The 21993-nt window shown below is 34.0% G+C and overlaps 1 protein-coding gene across 1 annotated transcript in view; it reads right to left on the bottom strand.

Moving 5' to 3' along the window:
* Window positions 1-21993, bottom strand: part of LOC138183556 (multiple PDZ domain protein) — a 167436-nt gene that overhangs the window by 53716 nt on the left and 91727 nt on the right. Inside the window, exons 8-17 of the mRNA XM_069120626.1 lie at window positions 21221-21355; window positions 18588-18746; window positions 16542-16715; window positions 14806-15025; window positions 13793-14094; window positions 12010-12234; window positions 11350-11523; window positions 9774-9935; window positions 9438-9680; window positions 8187-8417 (exon numbers count right to left, since the gene is read on the bottom strand). Of these exons, the coding sequence (XP_068976727.1) occupies window positions 8187-8417; window positions 9438-9680; window positions 9774-9935; window positions 11350-11523; window positions 12010-12234; window positions 13793-14094; window positions 14806-15025; window positions 16542-16715; window positions 18588-18746; window positions 21221-21355 (2025 nt within the window). The remainder of the gene's footprint in view (window positions 1-8186; window positions 8418-9437; window positions 9681-9773; window positions 9936-11349; window positions 11524-12009; window positions 12235-13792; window positions 14095-14805; window positions 15026-16541; window positions 16716-18587; window positions 18747-21220; window positions 21356-21993) is intronic.

The raw sequence follows: 21993 nt of genomic DNA, 5'->3' as shown, positions 1-21993 counted from the left end.
AAAGAAAGAGGAAAACAACCACGATACAACTCGTAATATTAGCAAATTAACAATTTGCAGATTGTAGATTGCGCCAAACTTCAATTTCGCGTCAAACAATTTTATTTTGTTTAATCATTATTCTACAAGAGAATTTATTAACATTGATATCTTGTAACTTGTAATTTAACGAATATCGCTAATAATAATTAACTATATATAATTAACTATACCTTTTAGATTTATAATTATATACTTTTAAGAATTTAAATAGTCTATTTTATGTAAAAAATATATGGAATAGAGGTTGTTTTATGTATCCTTCGTTTAATTTTTTTTTTTTTTTTTTTTGGATGCAAAGTTTAAACTTTAGTGGTCGATAATTTAAAAGTTAAGAGATTGGGGTAGGTGACAGGAGGGTTCTTTACTTTTCCACGGTGGTTGGTATTCTCGTCAGCTAATGCCTTTGCCTTTTTGCAGTTTAATTCCATTATAGTGTGGTCTTTCGCCCCTTTTTTTTTGTGTCGAGAAGCCTTCTGAAGACCTCTCGATGAGCTCGCACGAGTTTCTCTCTTCCTCTTTCTCTGTTTCTCTCTAGTGCTTTGACTTTTCGTTACGACCGTCTCCCCTGATCTGGTTAACGCGTTAGCTTGGTGCAGAGATAATGGACTCTCGTTTATTCCTCGGCAGAGGGTGAATGAATCTTTGGACGAATGAAATTATTTGGAATAAATTATTTCACGGTTACGAGTTTAACTGTAACGAACTTTTAAGATGTTATTTGGAATTTAATATAAATTTCTGTGTGCAATTAATTTTAATATGTAACCTCTGTGTATTTATTTGAGAATTTTTAATCTGCTTTCCCGATGCTTCCTCTTAACTTTTAACATAACGATATAACCATTATTTAACTAAAAATTATTATTATTCAATTTATAGGAACACATTTAACAGGATAGAACCTTCAAATTTTGTTTTCTTACATTATTACTTACACAAATTCCGTTATTAATTCATTTTTTAATATCACAGAAATATATTATGGTGCAATGACAGTTACTCGTTAAAATCATTCATTGATCTTTGACAACTGCTTTTCTGAAATAAGGTTTCATTACAAAGCTGTTCATAGAGTTCTTCTAACAAAAGAGCTAGTTCTGATAATAACGAAATTGCTTAAGAACATTGAAATTTCGACAGCGTTTAAACGACCATTATCTCCGCACCTGAAAATCCTATTTTTCAACCGTATACCCTGACGAGCCACGTTCTAAAATCCTTTCAATTAATACAGAGATAATTAACTATCTCTTCCTGTTCCTCATCCACTGTTTCTCCCTCTTCCCTCTTCGTCCCTTCTATCCTACTTCGTCGAATTATACAAACAGACAAACGGCAAATGTAACGTAACTATAATGACGCGAAATAAAAATCTCCGAGAGAAGGTTTAAAGAAAAAAGTAGGAGAAAAAGAAAATTGAAAAGAGGAACGAAACAGTTCTCTAAGAGGAAAAATGAAAAACCAAAGATCGCTATTATAGTAAGGTCCTGTTCGTGTATACACGTGGGTGGTGTGAATGGCGTGTCTCGTGTGCACGTGTGTACCAGATGAGCGTGAGCTCGAAGGACAGTGAAGAGTCAGTCGAATGCAAAAGAAATGAACAAATTATTCGTTCGTTCTGTTCAGCTACTCTACCAGGCAACTTTCATTCACTATTACAATCGTTTTGTTCAGTACTTACTCAGCAGTTCTCGATGGTTGGTCATTCTATAAACCCATCCGCGGTAATTGCCACAACTATACTGAATAACAAACGTCGTTTCTCATTCGTTCTCACCCTTTCTTTCTCGCGCGACCCCATTTCTCTTCACATACACGTGTTATCATCTGATTCTTTTCTTTTACTCCCTTTGATATTATTTTATTCGTATAGAGTTGTTCGTTTGACGACACTAAGCAATTTGCACACTCGTCGCGGCGACTTCTTCTAGCGGTCGTATTTTTCTTTCGTTTTACTTTTCTTTTTATCTTCTTGGCAACGATTTACTGCGCCCCGATAACTTGGTTATCCGAGCTCAGCCGTAGACTAAGAGTCTTGGTTTGCGCGATCGATAGCTGGGACCACAATGGCCCAAGCAGCCGCGACACGAGCAACACGCTCCTTTCCTTCCACGAGTTCATCGTTTATTGCTCGTCGTTTCAGCGAAATTCGTTCTGATTCCGATACACGAACTGCCTCGTGTAAGCGATTTACTGCCAATTTCGATCCTGTTCTTTCTTTATGCTGACAGATATATTTCGTTGTAACGTAAGAATAGTCCTGTTTCTATTCATTAGCCATTTATTGCTATGTTTCTCTTCGAAATTGTTAACCCTGAACTTCTATCGATAGATAATTACAATAACATTTTGCTTCTATTTCGTGATAAATATCATTACTAGCGTTGATGATGTTTTAAGTCTTGAATGATAGAAATGTTGCCAATTAGTATCTTACGTTAAAAATCAATTACGTTGCAATATGCGTATTGATGGAGTATGAACAATTCAAACGATATTGAATAATCTGAAACAAGTAATTCAGGAATTATAACGCAGTTTCTTTAGCATCTCAAAATTTGTATCTATAATACCAATAATTAATATCTCGATAATTAATTTTAAGAATACAATTTATCGTTTCTTCTATTTTCTAAGAATATCCTCGAGTAATAAATTAATTGTTCGTATTAACAGTAAATTGCAGCGAAGTGTTGTGTTAATAAATCAATGAAAGACGTATCAATTCAGGTCATCGCCAAACAAGTTAACGTGACAATGTAAATAATTGTAAATTGTGATAATTGAGAGATATTAAGCAACGACACGAGAGTTAAACAAAGCGATATACCGCAACACATTTTAATTCTAATTTTAGTTCTAGCGAAACAAAACGTTCTTCGTTTGACAATATTCCTTTGACGATATTCCTCTTCTTCCATTTCTATTTTTCAAAGCTATAATTTTCAAAATTTGCACTTCAAGTTCAGGTTCGTTATTAATGATACTTCGTTACCTATGTTATGCTCTGGACTAATAGATAATTTCCCTATGAAATTTATCGCCATGTTATGTTCCTTAACATACTATTACGTGTTTTATTTGCGAATTATTTGTAGAACGCGTTCAGCTGCAATTTCATGAACTTTTAATACGTAGTGTCTCGCTTGAAATACAGCGTAGATAATAATCGTTCGAATTTTAAGAAAAAATGTTTTAGAACATTTTAACTTCAATATCTTTTTCAGATTTAATCGAAAATGCGAATGCAATTATTGGGAAATTATGCATCGCGTGTAACTGACCCTGTTCAAGTGAACTTCAAAATTGTTTAAAAAACAGGATCGAAATGCGGACGTATCGCTTGCACCAACTATGCCATCGTATTATCTATTTTCATGTTTTCCCGTTCTCTACATTTTTAAGCAAAATATTACGCGAAAACGCGAGGTTGAATTTAAAAATATCTAAACGTGCCGGAATCAGTCACGTATAAAACGAGTGAATCCTACCATTTATCTCGCTATAGCGAAGCGAAAATCTCCGGGGCGATTTCCAATTTCCGTGAAAATGAAACTAAAAAATTGTCTAATTTAAATAACACTGAAACAATAATAGTTAATCCTGTCACAATTATATAGCATTTATATCACTTTAACTTCTTTCTATTAATCAAATCTTTAGATTCGTAATTTTCACACTGTGATTTTTTATATTTCCGAACGTTACATCAGCGTTGGAAATTTTTCTCAGAATTCAGTATTGAAACAAAATGTGGAAATTCAGATTTAAACCGCGTTAGAGATAAAAATCACAATGAAAAGCTGTTACATCGATAGAAGGATAAATCTGAAGGAAATGTATTAATTTAAGAACACTGCAAGCAGATTACTGCGGAATTTTAAACTCACTTTAGATATTTCCTCTTTTCTAAAACAAAGTCTCTGATGACTACTATACTCGCTTTCTAAATTAAGAATTCGAAAGGAAATCCATTAGCGCAAACTGATTCCGGCTGAACATAAGGTACAGATGTTTCTTCGTTGAAAAAAAAAAAAAAAAAAAAAAAAAAATAGAACGACCTACAAAATTGAATCAAATTCACTGGAATTGCTTATCACGTTTGATTGAACAGATAATTTGAACAGTTCGTTAAAAGAATCTGAAGAATCCCTCTGTTTTCAAAAATTTGATGGCTTAATGTGTCAGATAGTTTCAAGAAGAATATGAAAAATTAGAGAAATCATGGAGAAAGTGAGAAATTATTGTAAATACGAATCCTGTATTTATAACAATTTGGCTGTTATCGCAACAAATTTCAAATAAAATTCTATATTAAATTATTATTATTTCAAAATTTTATCTTCTTTACTAAACATGAGATATATTTTTCCTGACACATTCTATATTTTAATTAAAACAAAGTGTAATGAAACAAAAACGTTTTTAACATAACAAAATGTGGTCGGACATAACAGAAAACAATTAAGGAAATAAAAGTGTGAGAAATAAATAAATAGTTAACAACAACAACAAAAAATAAACAGGGATGGGAAAAGGTTCGGATGGACAATGTTAAACAAAAATAAAAACAACCTGTACGGCACCCTATTTATTATCTATAACTGATACACGTGCTGTAAAATCTTTATTCAAAAATTCAAAGGAATATTCTCCTCGTACCATTCATTTTTCCATGTTTTTCATTCGACAAAAATAATCGTCATATTAACCTACTTCGCTAAAACATCATATTTGGAAAAATATACCTATCAAAGACGATTAAATGCAGGTAATAACATTACTCTGGCCGATTAACAGTCTTATATACTTTTCTAAAACAAAGAAGAAAAATGATTAATTCGTGCCGTAAATAGTAAATAAAATTTCATAACTATGGTAAAGTGAACCAAAAAAGAAAAGAAAAGAAATCGATAAAACCTGTCGAAATTATAGAAAAGAAGCTAACGAGAGAAGCTTCGTAAAAAATCTAATTTTATCGGTAGTATTATAATCTTGGAATAATTTCACTGCATCGTGAACGAAAAATAGACTTCAATTCCTCAATTCGTCTCTTACAATTAGTCAAAAATTCGTTTCGTCAAACCGAGTGAAACGGATTCGATTCTCTCAGCAAAACCACGAATACTACTATATAATAGTTACTAACAAGTCGAAAAGTACTTGTGCGGGTAATAGTTAATCGACGCCTTGATAACGAGTTGAATTAAGTACTGTTTGAAACGTCAGACAGGTATCTGGTCACGTTGAACGCCGTGTGAAACTTTGTTAGAGGAATTTTGATTTCAGTAATGGATATGGTTTGTTTGAAGTCATTCACTCAAGATGACTGTTAACAACACCAACACATAAACTGTGGATCTGATTTACTATTCGTTTGGAATTTTAATTGAATAACGTTAATAAAAATCCTAGATCCACAGAACACATTCACAATTTTGCGAAATTATTGATGCAGAATGTGTAATAGCAAAATCTTATATTTATTTGCTATTCACTTACTGTTCATTTACTATCAGTTTTTGACAATGCATTGATAACTGAGAGATTCATGGGAATAGAAATCGTATCATAATGCATAAATTTTTATAAAGTCATTTTACAAAATTTCGATCGAATTAGTTAAACATACAATTCATTTAATTAACTAGTATATTACTCAAATATACAATTCCAAACAAATTTGTAAAAATTAAATCATCTTCGTGTATTCTCCTTTGCCAATGTCAGGATTCAATAAAAATACTTGACAAGATCGCTCGAAAGATCATCCGATGCATCATTGGAAGTAAGGGAATCGACCTTGAAGTACCAATTAATTTCAATCAGACTATAGCAGAGCTGCCTGTACTGAATTCAATTTCTTTATAAAATTCCATTTCTGTTCAATTTTTATATTTTGTTATTAGATATATGTAAATAGATTCAATTTTCGAGCTCTATTTGTGATAAATACTGTATCACACGACGTAAAACGTATTTGAGATTGCCACTGGACGGAAAACTCTGGAAAACACGCGGGAATCGTTGCAAAACCACGATCATCCTGTAGGAACAACCCTGGGGAAGAACCTTCAAGCATCGTCACTGATTTATAAGTTCCAAGAGGCCAACAGTAAAACAATAAAAAAAGATATCCAGGAAAAAACCGAAAATGCTTAATCGATGCAAATTTCGCTGGAAAAGTCGGTCGTCTCGAAGACACGCGAGTCACGAGGCGAATCCACTCGATAGACGTGGAAACAGAGGCTGAATACATGTCTTGAAAATATAACAACTGACTTGAGCAAGCACAGATAGATTCTTTTAAGTTCGTCATATAACGTGTACAGTTTGACCAATATAATTTTGCCACTCATTTGCACGAGTCGATAAAGAGGAACTGATATTAAAATCGGGTCGAAGATGATTTTTTACTATTTAGGATAGCTTAGTACAGTATCTAATTTCTAGTGATCAGTATCTAATCTAAGTCTAGATCAGTATCTAATCTAAGATGATTTAATAGTAGAAGACTCAAGTACTTTTCACTACTACTCTTTTTTTATGTTTCCTGTTATTACTTCTTTTTGTATCATAAAATAATTACTAAAAATGAATTCGTCGCTATTTTAAGTACACAAGAAGATTCTTCTTTTAAGATCAAACAATCACTAATAATTATATTCATATTTGTGAAAATAATTGTTAATCTGTTAATGGATTAACTTGATTCAATTGATCTTTCTAGTGTTAAGATAGTAGTCGTGTAAACTTAGGGTTTGTTTGCAGATTGTATTGATTCTAACTTCAGTGGATCTGTGTACAGTTGTAGATTGTTCCACTATTACAACTCGAATTCCTTTATATTCTTCTTGATGGTCTATTGCAGAAATGGTATAATCTAACTATCAAAGATACATTGGTCAAACTATACACCTAAACCAACGTTATTGAAACCAAATCTCTCTGAGCGTTTCGGATCTCTTCTACTCCTGTCTACAACATACAAGAAACCACTTGATATACATACAAACGTTCATGTCATGTACATAACATCTGATCTTTATGGACGTTAGAGATATTGGTTTATCATAGATATGTCTAGAATATTGAGCGGTTATTCTAACAATAAACGTATTCTGCAATTCAGAAAAACGGTTGGATGAATAGATTGAAGACTTCAATATTGGACGATATTGAAAAAAATTAGTGACGTTCATTGATAGAGCCTCTCATAGGATTTTCTACCTCTCGAACTGGAGGATTAAATTCCCAATAAATTGATGGTCGAATGTAATTTCAAATCGTATACATACAAACATTATGTATTCTTATAATGAATATGAATAATATATCGATATGCACAACCACTGTGTGTATGCAACATAGATTTTATGAATCAAAAGAGGAACAGTTGAAATTCTAATAATTAAATCCTATTAATAGAATTAACAAAAAAAAAAAAAAAAAGCGAAGGGAATGGTAGCGAATCTCTATTACAAGAACCAGTCGATTTCTCGGTCTGTTCAGACGAACAAGGTTCTATTATGAAGAAAATTCCACTATGCTCCATTGTTCGGAACTTGTCGAGGAATAAACAGTTTATATAATAGGTACTCACTAATTTTCCCCGCTACTTATTATTTTTCGTTTACGTAATAGAAGCTCACATTCAGATAAGTGAACTCAACCAGCAACAGTTCACTTAATAAGGCATTAATTAAAATTTCTTTCCAGTAAATGGAGTTCTATTATATCAGAATTTAAACTTGTATTACTTTCTAACCATCAACCTAAGGAAAAAGAAGAATCCAAATTAAAACCAACCAACCTAACATAACTTCCTTTCTGTTTCCAGCATTATCTTAAAACAGTGCACCATATCCAGGAGTAGAAGATCCCCATTTTACTCAAGAGTATCAATCTAAATTCATTCTAAATCCATTCTAAATTCATCGTTCTTAGAAACTCTCAGATTTAACAAGATTGTGCTGATGCTTCAAACCCTCGATCAAATCCATATGATGAGGCGGTTCGATCACGTTCACTTTACGTTCCCTGAAATATTCTCGCCTCTGTTTGTGGCTATCCATGATCGAGCACGTGGCCGTCTCGCTATCCCTATCGACGGTCGGCTCGATCCGATCCTCCTGATCGCTCACCTGGACAATACTATCTGGGATGGGCAATGGTTTCGCCACACCGATGCGCACGGTGCCCTTAGGGGCGCCTTTCAGCGCCTGCACCGCCTGGTCCAGCGTTGCATTCTCCAGGGCGATATCATTGACGAAAAGAAGACGATCGCCTGGTATTAACTGACCATCTACTTGAGCTACGCCACCGGGCACCAGTGATCTTATTACTATCACAGTCTCATTGGGGTTCATTGGATCCTAGAACAGACAAATGGAAGATTGTTAGTGTGCTGGTTTTAGTGTTTAGACTGGGTTTGGGTGTACGTTAAAATAGGTGTAAGAGTAAATTTAAAAGTGCTGCTGTGAGAGATACCGACTTTATAATAACTCATACAATAATGTATTTATGATAGAGATTATATATTAAATTAAAGATTGTTATATTCTTATTATTTTGGAGGGGTGATTTTTTAGGGAAAGATTGAAAATTTGAAACTTTTAAATGGAAGAGAAGAAGGACTTGTAAAGAGGAGGAATGTAAGGAATTTTGAAAATGTTTGATTGTTATTATAAACAGGAAGTTTTTGAAAAATGAATACATATTGATCGAAGAGTAATGGTGACTGTATGCAAGAAAGGATAACTTGGGGATATTTTATTTTTCCGGATATTTCTAGTTTCCAATCCAATCTCTAAAATCTCTTAATAAATCATGCGCATTCGAAAACTAATATAACATGAATTCGATTGACTTGGGTCGATTTTCTGGCTTCTTCCATTACGCAACCCCCCAGTTATGTAACACGTTAGAACCCTCGTAACTCAGCTACCAAATCTTACTAAACGCAATAATCCCGGAAATTCCTCTACTATACATCTACACCAATTAGTCCCAAACCGATAACGCTAAACCTACTTAATACTGAAACATCAATATCATTATAATTTAAAGTATCGATAACAACACAATATACATACCGCATAACGACGATTTCGTTATTCTTGATATAGAAATCATTATTTTATTACATGGTAATTATTAACTATATTAAGTAATAAATAATTATTAATTTATGTAATACCAAACTAAGATAATTTGAATGTTTGGGGTTAGGTTATAATATTTGGAAAGCGACTTCAACTAAATAAATTTGCATTGTACTAATTCGTAATATAACGCAATTTCACAAAACGTCCGCAATTAATCAATTACAAATAATATCGGAAAAACATAAATAATTGATAAAACATAGGTAAACCAACGAAACGTTTTTATACCTGATAATCCAAAATGGAGAACCCAAGGCCCCGTTCTCCCTTTACCAGTTCGATGATCTGCGGTTCGGAGCTCCACATCGCCAGACCAGTCAACGGTTCCAAAGATCGCGACTTCATTTTATTCAAGCTTGCGTCGGTCACCGTAGCCGTGGTCGTCGTTGACGCTAACGAGCCGTCAGACTTGGCCTTCACCAAACGGTCCATTGTTGGCAATAAATTCTGCAGAGATCCGCCAAGGATGCTCTATAAAACACGTTTCACCTGGTTACGCTCGAAATACCGATATTACGCACTCGAACTGCATTATTATTTATTAGAAAATGTTCAATTTCTTACTCTGGTTTGGAACGCAGCTTGATGTTGAGCAGTGTCGATAGGGCAAAGAGGATCCTGCGAAGCGATGTTTCTTCCACAGACCATGCGAACGTGTATGGGTAATTCTTTTAACACGCTAACTACTTCCATATGATTAATGCCGAGCAATCGATATCCGTTCACCTGTTGGCAGTAAAATCGTTGAATATTAATGGATCAGCTTTATTTATGAATTCGTTATTAATTGATTCAATGGGGAGATTGGGGAAGGGTTGGTATGAAAGGTGATTTACACTGGGTGTTATAGTTCGCGATGCGTCTTTTAATTGAAATTATATGTGACAGCTACTTTGAAATTAATTAATGTTGTTTCTAAAGATTAATGATTTTTTTTACAATAATGCAATAATAACGCAAATAATGTTGCTTTCAGATTAATATGCGCACATATTGAGTTATTATTTTATATTATAAATATCTGACGACAGCTAATCTTTGAATATTTGATAACTTATTTATCCGAATATTTAATGTATCTTCGTCATTTTTGGAATTTTAGACACGCTGATGGTTAGATTAACAATTTTTATATATTTATGGAAAATTTCATTGACGTAAATATGTATAGAACACACGTAGTATTTCTAATGTGCTTATTCTAATTTCGAATGTTCCTATTCGCCAAGTTTCAATTAAATTTTAATGTATGTCACAATTTTATATGCAGATTTAGTAGCGAACGCACTGGCTATTCGGTTCACGTTTTTTTTCCACAGAAAGCAATGATTCTCGCCTAATCGTCAAAGTTAAACAGCATTAGCCACGGTTAGCGCTTAGGTGGCTGATTATCTAGGACGCTGTGCCCATACCAAGCTTCTCAGCTTAGAAAGCTGTGTCCATTCTGTGTTTACTGGTGCATTTCTCGAGCATCAGCAAATATACGAAATTAATATTACACGTACAAAACGTAACTGAACATAACTAATGGCACAAAACGTAATATCTATCAAAAATGATTTATTTTCATACAAATTCTGCTGACTACTAATATCGAATGCAGGAATTTTATTTCACAATAAAATACTATTAAAACTTATTTACAGTTTTAGATTATTAATTATTAAACTAACATAGTTGGAGAAAATAATCAACAATCAATGCTCTAGAAATTTGTAAGAAAATAAAAATATTTGTTATCTATGCAAGAAACCAAGATAAAAGCGATAACCCAATAAAAAAAGAATTTGGGTATTACAGGATTACTCGACAGTATATTGAACTTAAAAATCACTCTTCTCTAAAAATAAAAGGAACCACAATTTTCTTTTATAATATTTAAACGCGAAATATTAAAAAATACAGTATAATTTATTATTCTGTACTTCTTAATATAGAGATAATTGATTCTAACTTGGTTAAAGGGTGTAATAAGAATAATGAAATTATATTCATTATTAATAAATTGATAAAGTAAATCGACGACAAAGTACAAGTTGCTAAACCACACACATTTCGCCAGAGGTATTAATCCTCTATGGTAATTGGATTTAAGAGGGAGGAGAGCTTCTTGAACTCTGTAACCAAACTATTGCTTTACCTCCAGCAATTCATCCCCTGAACGCAGCGTTCCGTTTTGTCCTACGGGTCCTTCCGGGAGAATCGATCTTATGTAATGATGCGGTCTAACTTCCTGTCCATTCTCCACATCCACCGTTCCCTCCAAGCTTATACCAAGGCCACTACCTTCCGCAAATTTCTTCAATTGCGCTACCTATCGGTAATAGACAGGAAAATTTTCTTCTTTAATCTTTCGTTGATGAAAAATTTATATACACACTCGTATATAGATATTATAAGAAATAAAGAAGATTTTTAAACATTAAACGCGAATAATTATGTTTGGAACATTTGTAGTTTTTAAAAAATAATTTCTAAATTTCCAATTACCCACGTGGCTTTCTAAATTGTTACAGTCTTTAAAATGTAATTTCCAAGTCTTTGGTTAATTAAATTGCTTTCTCAATCTATCGAATCTTCCTTTAAAAATGAATCTCTAATTCACCACTTGACGAAACCCTTTTACAAAATGTTCTACTGTACTTTCTTGCAAACAATAGCATTTACATAAGGATAATCCAAAATTTTAAGTAGCATCAAATGCAAGAATTCTGATAATTAAATTCTCAACAATCCTAAAACGTGAAGGATATATTACATTATTCCGAGTAAGGAGGTATTAGTGTAGCAAGGTACATACCACAATTTCCGTGTCTGGGCCTACGATCTTCTGCCATTTCGCCTTAATGGCGGCTCGAATTTGAGGTGTAAGCTCGCTGGATGGGTCGCTCAACAGAGCTTCCACATTTGCCGCGTCATCTAATTCCTCCGAGGATCTCTCGCGTTCACCCTCTTGTAGAACTGCGCTGTCAACAGTCGTGTGCGATTCTCCTTCCGGTTCTATCTCAGTAGTAGTTTCTCCATCCTGCAAACAAAATGTGTTTCATATATTAACATACAATTTTGTAAAATTAGTTTCTGTGAAAGAAATAAGTTCTACCTTGTTAAAGTTGTATAAATATTAAACATTAAAACTTTATATATTTTTATAGTTTTATCCTCGCAAACGAGATTAAACAATTTTTAATCTTTCTCACTATTAATATTGTTGAACTTTCTGTTCCTACTTCTTATTTTACTATTGCTGCAATTACTAATAGATACCTTCTATTTCATCTAGGTTAATTAAATTAGAAATTAATTTCTAAATACCATGTGATTTTTTAATATTTACAATAATTAATTTCCAACTTTTTGAAATATATTCGTCGCTTGACTTAAACACAGATTGTGTTATTTTATAATTCAAGATACTACGTTATATGAATAATACTCAAATTATACGTGAGTCCTGATTTTACATCGTATTATATTGATCATAAATAATTGTATGAATAATTGGTTCAATTTGTTTGAATCGAACAACATCTGTATAAAAATATACTTAACACATTCCAGACCGATGGCACAGCGTACATGCTATGCAGCATTTCGTAATGACCGACGACAATACACATGTCTCACACAATTAAACAAATAAATATACGTGTTATATAATTTTCTCATTCCTGAAATAAATATCATTACCTTTTGCGTGTTTATCTTTTTGAGGTTTTAACTAAAACGCTATTTCACACGAATTGTATAAAACATCAAAATCATTACGGGTATCCGATGACATACCGTGTACAACATAACGCATTTTCAAATAAAAATTGCCTAAAACATATTCTCTTTCATTTCTGCGTTGATTAGTTTCACTTATTTTTTAGTATACACACACAAAACAGTTTTCAAAAAATTCAGAAGAGTTTTGTTCCAAGTCACTGATCTCGAACGTGTTAATTTAAATAAAAGGTAGAAAATATCTTTTATGATGATATGATAATTCAATGATAATTCAATTATTTAATGGTTGTATAGAGGACGATTGTACGATTGAACGTATTGGCGTTTATAGTGATGAGACGAGTGGATATTTCGTGTAGACAAATGTATTTGTAAATATAAAGGGTGGTTGGTAACTGGTGGTACAAGCGGAAAGGGGGTGATTCTACGCGAAAAAAGAAGTCGAAAATATAGAATAAAAATACAGAGCCAACCGTAGATCACTCGATACTAACTAATAACTGATTTGCTAATGAATGCGTACTGATCGCTGATATAAGAATGCTAGAGACTGACTGCTACTGACTGTCTTAACGAACGTGTTCGGTTATTTATACTGATCGGGGAAGTTTAAGTCGGAAAGCTTAAATTCAACTTCAATTGACGGCTGCACGTAGCGGCGACATTGTTTTGCCCGGAGTTTGTTTGTCGATGCGTTTGCTATGTCAAGACGGTGTCAATGTCCCAAGGCAAAACATCGATTTGCCTCATCGACTCATGTGCCGCTAAAGTTGTAATGATAATATTCCATATTTTTCAGAAACTCGTTTATCAGATATGAATTTGAATAAACCACTGGAAGGAAGAGAATTTACCGCGCTAATCGGGAAGCTTGGCAAACTGGTGATTGATGGAGAGCTCGGTTGAGGTAGTCTCAGTTCACTGGCCGCGATTGCTTGCTGAAGCTGGTCGTACTTTGGTCCACGTAGATATCTCTCCAGACATAGAACTACCGTTTGTCCAGTGCGCCGTAGCACCTCGACGGCCTCATGATTTGAATAACCCTGTAAAGAATGGCCGTCCACCTCTACTATTCTATCGTTTATTTGGATCTTGTTGCTCAAGTCTGCCGCACTGCCCTCGCTGATGCTCTTCACGAAGATGCCAGACAGCTCCTCTGTAATCGAAACGAGATAAAAGTGGTTACTATGTAGCAAAAGAAATATTATATTCTAACTATGGTACGGAATACCGTATTTTAAATTTTTCTGTATTTCCGCAGTTTCAAGATTCGCAAGCTGCAAGCAAGCAACTGCGAATTTATAAATTTTCAAATATACAAACGTCGAAACCTCCGAATGTTCGAAACTTCTAAAACTTCAAACTCACAAACCTTCGTACTTCGAAACCTCAGCTTTCTCAACCTTTGACCGGATGCTTAAACCTCGAAATTCTCCAACTTCTAAACTTGGAATTTTCCAAATGTTCAAAGAGTTACGCAATTCTTAAATTTCCGAACTACAAAAGAACCTTCGAAATCCGAAATTCCCGAGTTTGTAGACCTCGTCAAATTTCTAAGCTTCGAGAGACTGCGATCCCCCAAAATTTCGAAACCTTCAAACTTGTGAACCTCTAAAACTTTCGACCCTTTAAACTTCGAAACTCCCAAATTTGCAAGTTTTCGAGTTTAAAATTCAAAGACGCGCAATAATATAGAAGTACAGGCTATAAACGTAACTCGACGAGTATCCAATTTTTCAGCCAGTCGCTAAAATTCCAAGGATCACCAAAGCACATTTCTCTGGAAGCTTCTAGTTCTCCACGCGTTACAAATAATTCACACGAAACAACCAAGGGCCATAACTCTTTGTGGCGCGCGAGGGATTACCTTTCTCGCAAACGTATCCAGCGATGGTGATCCCGAGGCCGTAAATGTCCTTCTTAAGCTCCACGGTGAACCGTTCCATTTCTGGCAGTGAGTTAACATCGATGGTGTCCATGGTGAGGACCGGAAGTTCCGGGATCTGCACCGGAACCGGTGGTATCACTGGCATCGCTCCAATTGGCAATGGGTTGCGTACTACGTCCACGATGAGACCTGGTCTTGCCTATTGAACAATGCCCTTTTCCAGATAATAGCACCGACACAATAACGTCGAATGATATGCAAATGTTGCGTATTCTTGGAAGATTCAGCAAATAAGAAGTCGATTATAACGCACAAAATACAATGCCAGGGGATTTTTTTAGCGTTGCAGTGATTTAGACGAAGTAAGAGATTTTATAAGATATTTCACATTTATGTATGAGTCTGTGAAGAGACAAGTTGATTAATTCTATTTCTTATTAATTTCCAAATTTCACTACGCAAGTTCTGTTTTGAACAATTCTCCATTCATGTATGAGTCTCTTAGAAGACCAAAGTGATCAATTTCGCTTTGTATTCGTTTCTGTTGAAGTAATTACCTGAAAAAAACTCTACACTTTTTTTTGTGTATCCGTGATCTGGAGACCATTGTTACGAAGAGAATTGAATTTAGCGAACAAAATTCAAAATAAGGAGAGGTCCATATTATTATGCACTTGAATATAAATTTTGTTTTGGGTTACAAGGTCTAGAAACAAAAGAGCTATAAGTATAATAGATTTCTATTGCTGTTTCTTGTAGTCTTTAGCTAGAGCTACACACCAAGATTAACTTTTTGGTAATGTCCTTTGCTATAAATATATGAACTGATATAAATATACGATTCCTATTGTATTGTAACACTGTAGAAGTGAGGATCTGGATCAGTATACACTATACCTGTACTTATACTTATACCTATACTTATTTCAATATATTTTCCTATTATAAATTTATCAGTCAACCTCAACAATTTCTGTCATTAGGTAAGTACACGATTAATATTCAAGAAACAAAGTTTTTCAAGAAACGAGTCAATAGGACATATGCTTTGAAGAGACCGAATTAAATAGCCTACAATTCGGTCAATTTTGTTATTTTCAGTTTAAAAAAAGTTGTGACTATTCTCGAAACGTGGATAAGGTAGATATTGAAAGATTATGTTCTAAATCGCGAAGTAAACTTACAAGTGGACTTAAAGAACATTATGTCTAACGATATAATAAACGAGAATTATTATAAATTTTCAGGTACTTCGTCCACAGTGACGCACGAACGATTGCGTTATTGAGTGTCAGAATGTTTCCACGAAACTTTCCCGTTATGGAACCTTCCACCTGCACGTACCAAACGGTAACATCACTGTATCATTCCTCATCTTTTGAAGAGATTCTAGTGATATCTAATAAAGAAACGATAATTATAACGATGTCTGTCAAAAAAGTTATAATTACAAATGTATTTTTAGGACATTTGGATATTCGATTCCCGATTCAGCGAAAGGATGCTCGTTTACATTTTAATTTTACTGCAGAGAGACAAGAAGGATCATCCGCTCGTTTCGTCTAAATGCTCTTCCCAGCACATTCAAAACGTTGATAATTCAAGATGAAAGTTTTCATGCAGAAAACGGTACAGTTGGCAGAAGGAACGTGTTGACGAAATGAAAGGATGAAAGGGTAGGAACGATGAAATGTCATAAGGTTTTGCCGACTCACGTGCATCTCGACGTCGGATTCCTGAGAGAATATGTAGCCGTTGTCGTACGCGTTGTCGGGCTGCACGTGGCGTATGTTATATGTCTCCGGCACGCTGTGCACCAGGTGGCGGTCCAACTCGTCCGGGTCACCCAGAATCTTCGTTGGTACGATCGGAGCGTGGCTGCCGAGTGCCTGAAACATGCCGTTCCTTTGGAATTTCTGGCTCGAATTTCGGACCAACGATGATATACAATTCCTTCATTTTATTTCATGTTTACTTTTGCTATATTGCACGTGACATGATATTTAAAGACTACAGGGAAAGCACACGATAGGTCACATTTTATATCTTTCCTTTTCTTTTCTTTTTCATCTTTGTACAAGTAAAACAATGCTCTCTACAGGTTTTAGGATTTTGTATATTGCATAGGTCAGCCTCTTATTAGTAAAATTGTCTTTATATTTAATTTTGAAGTTGAACATATGTGTCTTCATCCCCTTCTTAATTTTCAAAATATTTCTCGTTACAATGTTGCTACTTGTCTTAATGATTATATGGCTTCGATAAAATTTCAACTTTATTTATCAGACATTTGCTTCAGGTCTTCGGGTCGAAATCGTGTTCTCGAGGAATTGTTTCCCGGTGTTTCGCCAGCATTGCAACCAGCTGCATCAGGGGTCTGAAGACGCGCTGATACCCTGAGACTCTCAGAGACCATGCTGATTAATTCCATAAATTGGGTTGCATAGAAAAACGACAATTACTATTTTGTTAACAGTTACAAGTACTCGTTTTTTTAATTTACCTCAGAATTTGCAATTATTCATGCTTTATGATAAGTAAATTTATGATTTCTTTTTTGAGTTCTTCAATTTCTTCAATATTAATTGTGTTTGAATAATGTGAAATTGATGATCGTATAAAAAAGTGGAATTAATCAGTTTGGCTTCCCAGAGTCTCGTATAAGAATATAAGAATTAAAAGAAGTACGAATTGATTACAGTATAAATATCTTATTCAAATTTCCAATATTTACAGAAAAGATTATTAAAAAATTGATATCATTTTTATAAAAATCGAACGTGTTTCTTTTATATTTATACATTATATCAATTTTTTGTTAAGTTTCTTGGATTAATATATTAAAATAATAAAGGAGTTTTCAATTACATGTTAAACTAAAGCCTGAAAAATCGAATTTTTTTGTCGTGAAGTAAATTTATTTTAGTAATATCGTAAGTACGTTCTATTGTAAAAAGCAAATACGAGATATAACTGCTGCGAAAGCGAGAAAAGTCGAACGACTTAAGTGCTTTTTATTTAATAATTCCTTCCAGTACTACAAGACGATCAATTATGGCAGTATTTACTGTGCAAACAGTCCGATCAGATGATTTAATGAAAACGCCCTGCTGCCATTTAATTAAGGAAAATCTCAATCAAGCCATTTCATTAGACTTTCCAAGCTAACGCTATAAAATCCAAGGACTGAGTGAAATAATAAGAAAAAGAAGTAGAAAATAATGTAAATATTTCCACTTGTAATGAAATGATGAAGAAAAATAGACGCACTATTGATTTTAATCGGAAACTTTTAATTCTTATCAAATTTTTAAATCTTCAAACTTCGAAATTGATAATTTTTGACCCATCGAATCTTAAAGTTCTATAAGATTCTATAACTTTTACATTTTCAAGTTTCACGATATTCAAACTTTCCAGTCTCCAAGTCTTTAAATTTTTAAACCGTGCAATTTCCAAATGTTCAACTTTACAATTCCTATATTTTCGAATTCCCAAACCTTGAAAAATCCAAATTTTCAAAATACTTTTCTATTTTCTATTTTTCTAATTATCAAATATTCAAGATCATCGACTTCTCCAATTCTCAACTATTTAAATTTTCGAAGCTTCGAATCTCAAAAATTCTCAAACATTCCAATCCTTCAACCTTCGAACGCGCAATTTCTTAAACGTTCGAATTTTTAAACATTCGGAATATGCTCATTGAAAAAAATAAAGGAAAAGAAACAGAAAAAAAATGGAAAATTTGGATACAATACCTGGTAATCCGGTGACGTTGGTTCGACAGGTCTCGCGACAACGAGGCGCACATGTGTGCCGGATTGTCGCAGAACTGCCGCAACCTGTTCACTTCCCATTCCCCGCAGATTGACATCGCCGATTTGCAATATATGGTCCCCGCTCTGCAGCCGATTATCCTACAAATCGTACCGCGAACAGACCGTTTTTAATTCGGAAATCGATAATAGTTAAATGTTCTTGCCTCGTTTATTTTCTATTGTTTCCTCTCTTTTTTCAGATTTTTGATCGTCTATCTTTATGTTGCAGGACTTCTGGTTTTCGCATAGAAGTTCTGATTATGGCTGTGATTACAATGGATACGTCGTTGCTTGTCGCTGATAATGGCATAACTCAAAAAGCGTAAATTTTAACACTTTGCGGACTGCAGACGCGAATTCGCGTCTTACATACTTCATGCGGTATCTTATAAAAATGTTAGCTATTGCTAATTAAAACAGTAAAAAAAAGCAATGGATGCTATAAACGACATGTTATCAAAGTGTTTTTAAGTTACTTGTTTGAGTAATACGAATCCGCTATCGATATATTGGTATAATATTTATTGCTCGGAAAGTTCCGATTTTTAATGAATTTGTTAACATAATAAATTTTTCTTAGTATCTCTCCATCGAGGAAATTGTTTCCAAGCATGTCACGCTAAAATCGTTGCTAGAGGTATCTGCAAATGTGCTCGTTGTTTTTTAATATAAAATTAAATAGAATTACACTCATTTAACGCTGCTCGGAAAGCTCGTTCCGATTTTTAAGAAATTTACTAGAATAATAAATTTTGCTTAGTATCTCTCCATCGAGGAAATTGTTTCCAAGCATGTCACACTAAAAAAAGTTGCTAGAAATATCTGTAAACATGCTCGTTGTTTTTTTAATATAAAATTAAATAGAATTACACTCATTTAATGCTGCTCGGAAAGCTCGTTCCGATTTTTAAGAAATTTACTAACACAATAAATTTTGCTTAGTATCTCTCCATCGAGGAAATTGTTTCCAAGCATGTCACGCTAAAAAATGTTGCTAGAAGTATCTGTAAATATGCTCGTTGATTTTCAATAGAATATTACACTCCTAAATGCTGCTCGGAAAATTCGTTCCGATTTTTAACACTTTTGTCGACATAAAAAATCATATTGAAAAGTTTTCCGCTGAAAAACCTGAAAGCTTCTGGTACGATGGAATATTCAAGTTGCGTGAAAGATGGAGAAACGTTGTGGAACAAAATGGCACTTATAAAATTCAATAAATGTAAATCGGAACGAACTTTGCCAGTGACCGTTTGAATCTTTTCAATCGCTCCAAAAATACGCGGAATTCAGGCTATATATGTTTGTCAGAGCATATGATCATCAAAGTGTTAAAGAGAAAAACGTTTTAAAATTGACAGAAAAACCTTGGTGAGTTATTCCAACGCTATTTCTTATTTTGTGTTTATTAGCGACGGCGAGTCTTTTCCTGAGCAGACAGAGATTTACGAGCTAGATTTTGCTAAACAACGACACATCTTTCAGAAAGAAGAAAACGCTCGAGACATGATTGTTATCAAACAAATTTTCACTCCTTTTATTTGCTTTGATATCGCGAAAGCGGCAAGACCCTTCAGTTACAGCGTGACGAAACAACTGAAGATGAGCCGATATTGCTGTGGCAAAGTGCAGTTTGACAGCGGCGGTAAGTAAAAATTTTACCTTCTCACGCAAAACTGAAGTAAATATAAATATTGTTTTTATTTTTTACACGATATAAATAAAAACATAATATAAGCTTTCTATTCGATAAAATCAAATTTGGAATTCTTTCAGTTGTGCCGCTATCAATGCCAACCACCGAGGCATTTGGACGAACTGACGAATGAAACGCCTATAGATCGAAGTGCATACACTCATAATAAAAATCTATATACATATTTGATTACCTGGATGTATGAAGTTCATCAGAACGTCAATTCGTTCGAATACGCATCCACGGTAACCACAGCCTGATTCGATTTGCAATTTTATTGGTGGTAAAATGTGGTTGAGGCTGCTAGAGGAAGAATATAGGGCAATCGAATGTTACGGAGTCTATGAATCGCTATTTATGAATGTACTGTCAAATGGAAAAACTTCAAATCATTTAACGAATGAAAAATTATACATTCTTTTCGCCCAATTTGGAGTTATTTAAAGACAGTTAGAAAAAAAGTTAAAAAAAAATCTCTTTAAATCTTAAGGTAAATAAATTGTGAATTGAATAAGTTTGTTCTAAGTTTATCTTCGAAACAAGTGATTAATTAAAATCTATATTCTGTACTGTTTTTCCTTCATTTCTATTCGTTAATTCTTGTAAGTAAAGAAGTTGAAAAGACTTTAAAAATTTAGAATGTCTTCGTGTTTTCAACACGATTTAATTATCACAAAAGAATCGTGTCACTGTTATAGAAAATGAAATAAGATAAGATATAATAAAATGATCGGTGAAAAATATTTTATAAAATCTAAGTACGTATACAATTCCAGAATATCCATTGAGATTTGGTGTATAAAATTGAACGATTTTGAGGGACTATGAAATTTTTAATAATTGTTTGAATAAGACAAAACGTTTGCAATAAACTTACCCGATCGGCGACACCTCCAGGAAGGATCGTTTTAACGACAACACCGGTGCTTCGTCCACCGACGATTCCGAATCCAAGACCGCTGCCATCATTGATCAGATTTATAACTTCAACTTGTGCCCATTCCGTGTTCAGCTACAACAGAACAAACACATAAATTCCATTTGACGTTCCTGTTCAATTCTGATCCGCCATTCGTCATAGGCTTATCTGATCCTGTATTAACAAGGATAAAGATGAAAACGATATATTTATGTAAAATATGGAAAAATAAAAGCACGGAAATTTCGTATTTAGTTCGAAGATTGCAAGGTGGAAATGGGAATTTTGAATTGAAAATTGAAATAGTAGAATTTATATTGCTATTTACAGTTCAGGAATTAACGATAGAAGGTGAGCTCCTTGAAATTTGGAGCATGGCACGTGAAATGGGATGTAGAAAGCTACATATCAGAGATTGGAAATTTACAATTTAAAATTAAAGACTGGACATTGGAAATTGGCAATTTGCAATTTGCAATTCAAGGCGTGAAATTTCTAATTTATTGTCTGTCCGACGAGTCGAGGCAATAAACGTAAACAAAACGTGATTACCACGGCTGCAACTATTGACTGCCGACTAGTGACATTCTGTCACTCTGTGACAGCCTGTCGTAGCCAATAACCGCAGCTGCAGCAATCACGTTTTGTTTACGTTTACTGTCTCGATCCGTTGGGCACGCTATAGGACTAAGAAAATAGAAAACTCGAAATTTAGAATTTAGAATTTTAGA

Source organism: Bombus flavifrons, chromosome 9 (genome assembly GCF_040668555.2).
Source record: "Bombus flavifrons isolate JBK064 chromosome 9, iyBomFlav1_principal, whole genome shotgun sequence".
Taxonomy (NCBI): Eukaryota; Metazoa; Arthropoda; class Insecta; order Hymenoptera; family Apidae; genus Bombus; species Bombus flavifrons.
This window is presented reverse-complemented; position numbering and strand designations above follow the sequence as displayed.